Source organism: Orycteropus afer, unplaced genomic scaffold, assembly GCF_000298275.1.
Source record: "Orycteropus afer afer isolate SDZICR_OR568_19922 unplaced genomic scaffold, OryAfe1.0 scaffold00046, whole genome shotgun sequence".
NCBI lineage: Eukaryota > Metazoa > Chordata > Mammalia > Tubulidentata > Orycteropodidae > Orycteropus > Orycteropus afer.
In genome coordinates, this window is record NW_006921633.1 from 11,757,842 (window position 1) to 11,769,048 (window position 11,207).

Here is an 11,207-nt window from a genome sequence, read left to right on the forward strand (position 1 = left end):
CACACCTCTGTGGGCGCGGTCACCCGTGCCTCTCCAGATTCAAATGAAAAGGGGGCGGGGCGGGGCGGGGCGGAGCCTCAGCGGGAGAGAGGCAGGCTGGGAAGCGGCGCCATATTGGCGTCGGCCGTGCTGTATTGTCATAAATAGAGCCGGTTTTGGGGTGTTTTCACTATTCGGTTGGATGCCTCGGCCGTAGTAAGTGAAAAAGTGAGGGAGCAAGCGAGCTGCAAGCGAGCAGAGGAAAGTGGACAGGGAGAGAAGGAAGGAGCAAGGCAGGACTCTAGAGCGAGATACTCTCGCCGGAGGTGGAGACGCAGGAAGCGATGAAAGAGATGTCTGCGTAAGTGGCGGGGGGTGGCGGTTGGGGGTGAGGCGACCGAGGGTGGGCTGGGGTAGTTGGCCAGAGGCCCCGTTTCCGTTCCCTGCCTCTCGCGCCCTGTATGGAGCTCGCCCTGCTGATCTTCCCCGCTTCCAACTGGTCGACAAGGGCACCTCCCCTACACTCATCCGGCAGCTCACCTGGCCACCCCTGCACGGACTTGGGTCTGCCCTCAGCTGTCCTGCCTCCGAGGACGCCCCCAGACGAGGATGCTGAGGGAGACAGGCGCGTGTGTCGTAGGGGAGAAATTGTCCGTGACTCTCTGGCTCTCAGCACCCAGCACTGTCTGAACCGGTCTCTGCTCCTGTCTGCATTGGCGCAAATACCATCCCCCTACCTCTCCCTCCTTCCTTCCCAACCGACTGTCTGTGTCTCCAGGTCTAAAGGAGTGAATGACCGACATATCCCAGCCCATGGGCTTCTCTTTGATAAAAGCTATGGTCTTTTTGCCATCTCCCTACCCCCATCCCTCCTGCTCACCTCCTCTATAATATCAACCAACCTATACTATCTTCTGCTCACACTTTGATTAATGAGAAACAGTTCCCATGCTTGGCGAGATATGTAGTTTCTTACACTTTGTTAGAAAATATTAAAGCTTACAGAAAAGTGCAAAAAATAGCGTAAGCATCATTCCTATAGCCACCACCCATCACTTGCAAAACAGCATCATGTAGTGTGTGTGTGTGTGTGTGTGTGTGTATACATATATATGCATTTCATTTTTTTAAAAATCAAGCATTCCAAATACATCTGAAAGTCTCTCCTCTCTCCTTTGGTCCCATTCATCTCTCTCTACAGGGGCCCCCATGATCCTGAATTTAGTGTTTGTTATTGCTGCATGTCTTCTCATTTGTAGCTATATATGCATATACCCTGTCGATAACTTTGGCATTGTTTTACTTGTTTTTAAACTTTATGTACTGGTACCATGCTTGTCATTCTCCATCTTCGTAAAAGCATCAGGATATCTTTGAGCATTGTCCATGTTAATGCCTGTAGTTCTAATTCATATTCATTTATTCTATTCCATTATAGGCACACACCCTACTTTAGTCCTTTTCTGAATATTTAAGGTTATTTCTAAGTTTTTAATGTTACAGTGTTTCCATGAACGTTCTTATACATGTCTCCTTGTACACATGTATACACATGCTAGAATTTCTCCAAAATGTTTTTACCTGTAAGTGCAGTCAAGTGTTGAAGGGAATGTGAGGTTCTGTTATTTACTTCTTTTTTTTTTTAATGCCTAGCTGAGGGAGGTTCACACCCTACACTCGGAATTTTAGGGTCAGATAGGAGCTGTGGTGGTGCAGTGTTTAAAGTACTTTGCTGCAAATTGAAAGGTCCATGGTTCAAATACACTAGCAGCTGGAGAGGTGGGGAGGGATGTGGCAGTCAGCTTCCCTAAAGATTAACAGCCTTGGAAACCCTATGGGGCAGTTCTGTTCTGCTCTCTCCTACAGAGTAGCTATGAGTCTGAATCTCTGGCAGTGGGCTTGGTTTTTGGGTTTAGGGATCTAGATAGCCAACTTTTTCAACATACAGATAAGAAAGTGAGATCCAGGATCAGTTACTGTCGGAATTGAACTAGTTATGGAAGGCCACTCCTCAGAAGGAAGGTTGGGCAATCCTACTTCTGTAGTGATACTGCCTCAGAAACCCAAGGAGGGGTCGGTATGAGGCGGGGCTGCCCGACAGCACATAACAACAACAACATGGAAGGAGAATAGAGTGGTGGAAAGAGCTTGCATTTTGGAGTACAGATTCTGGTTCTGCCTCTTCCTACCTATTTGAACATCAGGTACTTATCTGTAAAATAATATCTCATAGGGTTATTGAGAATAAATGAATGATCACATATAAAGAATCAGGTTTTCCACCCACTGGTGGCGTAGTGCCTAAGGCTTTTGACTGCTAACTAGAAGGCTGTCAGTTCAAACCCACCAGCCACTCCTCAGAAGGAAGACTAGGCAATCTAGTGATACTGCTTCAGAAACCCAAGGAGGGGTTGCTATGAGTTAAAACGGCAATGACTTTGATATGGTTTGGTACCATACTCAAACACACACAATATCAAAATACCTTTGCAGCTCCCTTAGAGGTAAAAAGCCAAGTCTTTTTGAAAAGAAGTTACAACTTGAAGTTAAGGGTTTGTTCTATAATAAAGTAAATGCTAGAGACAGAGTCTTTCTTTTTGATGTTTGACTTTTGTTTCTTCCAGTCCTTGAATCATTTTGGAAGGCAGCATATAGGCTCTTTTATCTTATGTTACATTATTCCTCCTTCCCTAATGAGATCTTTAGCCAAAGAGTATGCCTCAGGGAGTGGACTTAGTGATAAGCTAATGTTTGGACCAGTTAAATGCAAAAACAATCCTATTATTGCTTGCAAGGTTAATGTATTCAATTTAAAAGATTGTTCTTTATTTTGAGATTATATTTCATTTTTTACTGTTGGTATTAATTTCCCTATATGTATGAATTCTGAAGCTAAGTTGTAGGGTTGGTTGGTTAGTTTGTACATTTGTTTCACTTTCCTTTTTTAGCAAAATAAAACATTTTATCAACCCATGTTGGTCCTCCCAAAATGTATTTTGAAATTACTGATCTGTGAATGTGCAGAGTCTCGGAAATTCTGTTGCACTTTGTTCAAGACAATAATTTCCTGATGGCTAAGGCCTTTGGTAAGTGGTTTGTATCCTATAGAAGGCTGTCATTTAGTGCAAAGAATTTGATAATTATTCAGTGGGAAATTTTACATATGGCCTGGTTCTAATGAGAACAATTAACTAGATTAGCTCAAAATGTTTGAACTATAAACTGTTCAACCAAAGGATGTTAAATCAAGGTCAAATCTAGTTGTGATTTTTTTTTTTTTTTTTTTTAAAGCCAGAATATTTGACAAAGACCTTTTAATGGGATGTTTTTGTTTCTTTCCAGGTAGGGGAAAAACATAACCATTCTTTTTACTTGGAGCTTTCTCTCAAGCTGTGGACTGCTTTTCAAAGATTCTAGAGTCTAGATGGTACTTAGGTCTGCAGGGTGTAGTGCTCTTTGGATTTGAGCTGAGTGGTGGTGGTACACTGTTGTCCTGATGCCAGCACATGCTGCTTTTGGCTTGAAAAGGCATCTTAACCATGAAAGCTGGAGTCAGTATGAATAGCCCTTCATAAACAAACAGAAAATACCCCATTTTTCCTTTTAAGTGCCATCACCTAATAGTTCTGAGTAAACTTTTTAAGGTAGCTGAATTAGCATGCAGTAGAATCAGGGATTCAGTGTATCAGTATCATATGATACTTCTTAAAATTTTCTGGTATTTTTGTTTTTCTTACACAGGAACACTGTGCTGGACAGCCAGCGCCAACAAAAGCATTATGGAATCACCTCTCCAATTAGTTTGGCATGTCCTAAAGAAATTGATCATATTTATACGCAGAAATTAATTGATGCCATGAAACCATTTGGAGTATTTGAAGATGAGGAAGAATTGAACCATAGGTATGTTATTTAAAACTATAAAATATTTTAACAATACATTATTTAATCATTAATTCTACAAACATTGAGTACCTACTATGTATCTGCCCTGTTTTCTGCTAGGGATAGAGAAGTGACCAAAAAAAAATTTTGTCTGTTATGGAGCTTGCTTTTAGTTTGGGGTTGGGAAAGAAGACTAACAATAAGTAAAATAAATAGAATGTTATAAGGTGATAACTGCTGTGGAGAAAAATAAAGCTGGGATGGGAGTTGTCAAAGGAAGGCCTCTGAGTAGATGATATTTGCGGGGAGATTTGAAGGTTAGAGAGAGAGCCATGTGGGTATTTGAAGGAAGAGCAGTCTGGGCATAGGGCTTGAGGTGGGTATATACCTGGTATGTTTGAGGAATACATAGCAAGGTAGCCTGAGTGTGTGGAACAGAGTGTATGTGGGAGGAGGGGGAAGGGGGTCATGGGCTTTAAGAAAGTGAAGGGAGAAGGGGCTTGGAAGGCAAGATCACATAGAACCTTGTAAGGCATTGTTAGAGTCACTCGGGCTGCTGAGTTAAGAATAGTCCAAAGAGGAGTGCAGGGGCAGAAACAGGGAGACCAGTTAGGAGTTTATTATAATAACCCAGGGAATAAATGATGGTGGCTGGAGAAGGGGGATAGCAGTGGAGGTGATTAGTAGAATTGTGGATATATTTTAAAATAGAGTTGCTAGAGTTTAATGACTAGGATTTGAGAGACAGACAGAGGTGTCAAGGGTTTCATTCTGAGCTCCTCCAAGTATGGAGTTCCATTGCCTGGGGAAGACTGAGGTAAAAAGTTTGGACAAATCAGGAGTTCAGTATTGGATAAGTTATCTTTGAGATGCCTGAACAAGTTATTTTTTGTTTTGTTTTTAAATGTGGATTTGGATATGCCACTGGCTTCAAGTTTTTGTTTTAGTATCAAACTGCTTTATTAAAAATTAGGTGATGATTAATTTACTCATTGTAATTATCTAAAGACCTATGACTGACAATGAGAGAATGCTAACTTCCATTACCATGCTGAACTGATTTAATTCCATAGTAAGGCCAAGAATGTTTGACCATTCAACTGGCCTGTACGGCCTCATTGAAGATAATTTTATGGTTTTTAATAGGCTTTTTGAGTTTTGAAGATAACGCAAAGACTCCAGCATACAATCATCATACTTATCATCTCTTTGGCACTCTTATATGTCACGTATTGACAAAAATGATAGCATTAGCCACGTGTACAATATGCTTTGACCCTGGGACCAACACAAGGACTACATATATGTTTGATGTCTCCCCCCCAATACAGTTTTTACTTTTAATCTAAAGTTGTTTTTTTTTTTTTTTTTTGAAATTGTTATAGGCTGGTGGTTCTTGGTAAATTGAACAATTTAGTAAAAGAATGGATTTCTGATGTCAGTGAGAGTAAGGTAAGACATTAATAACTACATGGAATTAGTAGGTTCCTTATATCCTGGTAATAAGATGGAGCACTTGAGAATAATCTGATATATATAAAAACTTGGCTCTCCGATATATTTTGGGATAAATTATTCTAGACAGTTGACTTTCCAAATAGATGAGGATTTAATCCAGAAGTAACTAATGTTTAACTGCAAATCCGCATGTGTCTTATTTGAGCCGTGTGTATTGGGCCCAAAGTTAAGTAACAGTTAATTTTTACTTAAAAAGCCAGATTTCAAATTTCTTACGAATTACCGGATCTAGTAACATTGGACACATTTTTGTGCAAGGCGGGAAGAGTCTTGAATGAGATTGGCCTCCAGTTCCTCATTCCCTACCCTAGCTCCCACTCCCTCTTTATTCTGACACAAAAAGAACCAAACTCACTGCCATTTAGTCAATTCCACATTGTTTTTCTAAGGCTGTAAATCTTTATGGAAGCAGATTGCCCCATCTTTCTTCCATATAGCGGCTGGTGGGTTTGAACCACAGACCATTTGGTTAGCAGCCAAATGCCTTAATCACTATACCACCAGAGTTCCTTGGTGGGATTGGCCTTCAGTGTCTCATGCTGCCCCCTCTTCCCTGTTTCTTTCTGACAAAGCAGACTGCTGTTGATCAATTTTGATGTTTCTTATGTGTGCTTCAGCCTAGCCCTTGAGACAGAAGCTTGTAAACCCTGACTTACACAACTCTTTCCTCTGGTAGCGTAATTATTTTTCTTCTAAAGTTGGTTACATTTTTTCTGCACTCTTAAGAGTATTTTGAATGTAATTGAATTTTCATTGTTGTCTCAGAACCATCACTTATGCATATTGTTTTACTATCTGTACTTGAGTGAGATAGAGCTTTTTCAATTGAGTGATATTGTTTACTTTTTCACTAATAGGCATTTGTTTTTCTCACAATAGCCCAAACTATTTTATTTGAAGTTTTTTTTTTGACAGTTTTCTCATCTTTCTTAACTGCAGATAGTTGGAAGTTAGCGTGTCATATGACACTGTCAGTGTGTCTGTCTGTAACAGTTCCTCCCCTTTTAATCTGCGTGAGTTTCCAAACCAAACCAAACCCACCGATATCAAGTTGCTTCCAACTCATAGTGAACTTGTGGGACAGAGTAGAAGTGCCCCTTAGGGTTTCTAAAGCTATAAATCTTTATGGAAGCAGGCTGCCTCATCTTTCTCCCATGGGGGGTTCAAATGGCCAGCCTTTTTGGTTAGCAGCTGAGTGCTTTAACCACTACTCCACGAGAGCCCCTTTGCATAAAGTTAAAAGCTAATCATGTTAAAATTCTTTCTTTTACAGTTTTTATTATTCCATTCTGTATGTGTGTTACGTATTTAGAATTGTTTCTTTTAAATAATGAACTCTGAATAAGGTTATGGTGGACTATCCTAAGACTGGAGTCATTGACCTTGAATACATGGTTGTTATGTTATTTACTTTAGTAGGTAAAAGGCTTTCTGCCCATTTCTGAGTTCTCAATAAGGTTATTGATGGTTGAGATTGTTGGACAAGGCTGAATCTTGAGCAATGAAGTGATGTTGGTTGTGAGTAATTAAAAAGGTGATTTTAAAGTCACTATGAGTCTGAATTGACTGGACAGCAGTGAGTTTGGTTTTCTTTTTAGTGGATTAGGTGATAGGTCATTTTCTGACCATATCAATTAGAATTCCCTTTCACTTACGCATATTTCCGTTTGGAAAATATAGTGAAACCTGTGAGGACCAGGACTCAATGGCACTGCCTTGTTCTTCTGGGTTTGCAAGTTTCCCACCTTTGTCAGGGTACAGTTTTATCACTTTTCTGTATCTCCTTTTAGAGGAACATATTTGAGTTTTCCCCCTCTGACAAGTTTCTGCCTTATGCAGGTTCTGACTTTTGCAGGTTGTACTGTAGTTGAAGGATTTTAGTTATATCAATATCATTTGAAATATTCTACACACAGTTTAGATGTTTAAACAATCTAGAACTCCAAATGAAATTATTTTAGTTTGTGCTGAAAATAGTTTACCCTGTGATTCAACATATTGTTTCTCATAAATGATTCAAGAGTCATGCTTTTCAAAGTAGAAAGAGCAAACCAAAAGTTTTTAAGGTCCTGGCTTCTCGATCTCTCTGTTTGAAGTTAACAAACCAAAGCACTGACGTCGAGTCAGTCCGACTCATAGCAACCCCTCCTTGGGTTTCTGAGGCAGTATCTCTACGGAAGTAGATTGCCTCATCTTCCTTCCGAGGAGTGGCTGGTAGGTTTGAACCCCAGCCTTCTGGTTAGCAGTCAAATGCCACAGACTCCCACCTAGCTATAAAATTACTTTTTTATTCTTAAAACATTAATAACCATTAAACAAGTGAAGTAACAGATAAAACATCCTGTTATACTTACATTTCTATTCAAGACAATTAGCAGGTATTATTGTTTGTAACTTGCATAGGACATTATGGAAAAATGCAGAGAAGTAAGAAACATAGTTCTCTCACCCTCCAGGCATTTAAATAAAGTTGAAGACATGAGACTTATATGGAGGGAAAGAAATGTCAACAATAGCTGTAGTATAAAAGAGTTTAAGAATGATACAGGCAGTCTCCAGGTTACAAACAAGATCTGTTCCTAAGTGTGTCTTTAAGTTGAATTTATAAGTTAGTTGCAGTAGGTGCTTATGGTTCTTATTTAGTCTTATTTTAGTGCAAGAAAAGGCTGGAAGCCTTTTCATTGATTTAAAAGCTTCATATGCAGCAAGTGAAGGTGATTGTGATGAAGAATTTATCACAAGTAGTGATTGGTTGGCTTGGTGGTTAAAGCGCTTGGCTGTTAATCAAAAGGTCTGTGGTTCGAACCCACCAGTGACTGCGGGGGAGAGATGAGGCAGTCTGCTTCCATAAGATTTATAGCCTTAAAAAGGATGCTGGTCAGGGTGACAGGACTAGAGCCGACTTCCGTACCCTGGGCCACCTAGCCCACCAACTGTGACCCAGGTTCATAAATTGCAAGGTGGGATGCTCATGTCCTGCATCCCACATCTTTATTTTCAATGGTGCAGGGTATGTTGAGTCAGAGGCCCAGCTCCAGCTAGGTGTGCGCTGCAGCTCCTGGGAGACCCTGACGCTCATTATGTCCCTGTCTTGCAGTTTTGTCCCTTGTAATATGTTCCCACCTTCTAAATACACAAATAAACACAAATGTGGAGGTAGTCAGGTTAGCAAGATAGTACTGCTTTGGGCTTTTGCCAGTATGGCTTCTGGAACTTTCTGGGATTCCTTTTGGTCTCCAGATAAGTGGTGATAACAGCTAACATTTATTGAGCCTTTGTATGTAACAACCAGCAACCTTAAGAGGTAAATATATTAATATTTTCTTCATTGTACAGATGAGGAAACAGACCCAGAAAGATCAACCTGCCCAAGATAACATAGCCCGTAAATAGCTTGTTAGTGACAATTTTGAGTCAATTTCTATTCACAGAGACCCCATGTGGCAGAGTAGAACTGCTCCATGGGGTTTTCTAGGCTGTGATCTTTCTCCTGCAGAGCCATTTGGTGGGTTTGAACCACCGACCTTTTGGTTGGCAGCTAGCCGCTTAACTGTTGCACCACTAGGGCTCCTTGTCACAATTAATGAAGAACAGTCATTTTTAAAAGATCATACTTTAGTCATTTTCTCCATTTTTTTTCCCAGTGTCCTTTATCTGTCCCAGGACCTCATCTAAGATCCCATGGATGTTAGTTATCATGTCTACTCAGGCTCCTCTGACAAAACTGCTTTATGTTAAGAATGTGCAAAACAGCGCAGCACGTGATCCTGCGTTAGATTCTAGGACAGAAAAAAAAGGGTGTTCATGGAAAAACATGACATCTGCATAAATTCCATCATTTAGTTAATAGAGCCCTGGTGTAAAGAAGACAGCCTAGGAAACCCTAAGGGGGCAGTTCTGCTCTGTCATGTAGGGTCAGTGTGAATTGGGATCTACTCATTAGCACACAGCATTTAAGTCTTGACATTTACACCAGGGTTATGTCAGATGGTAACATGCAGGGAAGCTAGGTGAGGGATACACTGGAACTCTCTAATATCTTTGTGACTTTTCTATAAATCTAAATTTATTCGAAAATAATTTTTTAAATGTAAAAAACCCACAAAGATGTATAGCCTTGGGAACCTTATGGGGCAGTTCTTCTCTGTCCTATAGGATCTCTGAGTTGGAATGGAGTAGCAATGGGTTTGGGTTTTTTGTTTTGTTTTTTTCGAGATTGGTTCAGTTGCTTCAAAGTGAGGGCAAATTTACTTAACATTAAAGGACTAGTAGTAGTTGTCTGTAAGTGGGACATTCACAGCCCAGAGACTTACTATAATGGTAGAGGAGCACATAGGGAAGAAGAGCTTGTTAAGGAGTATGAATGATTAGTGAAGGCTTCTAAGAGATAAAGGGAGCTCTGGTAGCATAGTACCTGAGGCATCTGACTACTAACCATAAGACTGACCCACCAGCCACTTGGAAGGAAGGTTGGGCAATCTACTTCTGTAGAGATACTGCCTCGGAAACCCAAGGGGGGGTTGCTGTGGATTGGATCCAACTCAGTGGTGGTGAGTTTGGTTGGTTTTTTGGTCAAGAGATAGAGTTTAGAGTGAACCTTGAAAAATAGGTCTTGGGATACCCAGAGAAGAGAGGCAGGCATTCCAGGCAGAGGCAATGGCAAGTGCAGTGGCAGAGAGACTGAATGACATATGGTGTTGGCAGGAGGAGATTCAGAAGGCAAGAATGATCCATAGGATCATATTGTGGAGCTCTTCAATAGCAGACCCAAAGCTCTTCATCTGTAGTCAGAGAAAAAGGTATTATCAAGTTTTAAGCAGAAGAATTATGTGATAGGGTAATTGAAGAACATGAGCCAGTGAGTTTTATACAAAATAGATCATGAGAAAAGAAAAATTTAGGCAAGGAGTCAGCTTAGGAGACGCTTAGTCTAGAATAAGGGAAGCAGTAGTTGAATAGAAAGAAGGAGACAAATGTAAGGGATATAAACTAAAAATTGATAACTCAGGAAGAATAATAATGATTATAAGTCTGGGCAATAAGAAAAATGAGAAACAGAAAAAGGGAAGGAAAGATGCCTGGTTTTTTAGCAAGACCTTTTCACTTGTTTCAGGCCTTGATATTGAAATGGATCAGGGTTTTTGAACAAAAATATCTGATGGGCAGTTAGAATTGACTCTGGAGAGAGGTTGAAAAGTAGCATTATAATTATGGTACGATCAAAATTATATTAAAGTTGATAGATTAGCTCTCATAAGGAGATTACAGCAAGAATGGCCCCACTTGGGGGAGCTCTGGTGGTGTAGTGCCTAAGACATTTGACTACTAACCAGAAGGCTGGTGGTTCAAACCCCCGGCCACTCCTCAGAAGGAAGATTTGGCAATCTACTTCTGTAGAGATACCGCTTCGGAAACTCGAGGGGTCGCTATGAGTCAAACAGACTCAACAGCAGTGAGTTTGGTTTTTTGGTTTTGGGGTGACTACGAATTTATACAGGAGAAAGGTTGTGGAAATTAAGCACATCTGTCACAAAAACTAAAGATGAGATGGGGTTGCTTAAGAATGTCATGCTGTGGAGAGCTGAAAGCATATCTGGTTTGGTAGTTAAGAGTTTCTTGATGACTACTGAGAGTGAGCTCTAGTAGCATAATGCCTAAGGCACTTAACTTGACTGCTCACCAGAAGGCTGGCAGTTCAAACCCACCAGCCACTCCATCTTTTAGCTATTGTAAATAGTGTTGGGAGCTCTGGTAGCATAGTGGCTAAGACACTTGCCAACTAACCAGACGGCTGGCGGTTCAAACCCACCAGCCACTCCTCGGAA

General features: G+C 40.6%; 1 protein-coding gene across 1 annotated transcript in view; it reads left to right on the top strand.

The window, feature by feature from the left end:
• Window positions 1–323: 323 nt before the first annotated feature.
• PAPOLG (poly(A) polymerase gamma) overlaps window positions 324–11,207 on the top strand; it is a 41,379-nt gene continuing 30,495 nt past the window's right edge. The window contains exons 1-3 of the mRNA XM_007938022.2: window positions 324–340; window positions 3,721–3,882; window positions 5,250–5,316. Coding sequence (XP_007936213.1) covers window positions 324–340; window positions 3,721–3,882; window positions 5,250–5,316 — 246 coding nt within the window. The remainder of the gene's footprint in view (window positions 341–3,720; window positions 3,883–5,249; window positions 5,317–11,207) is intronic.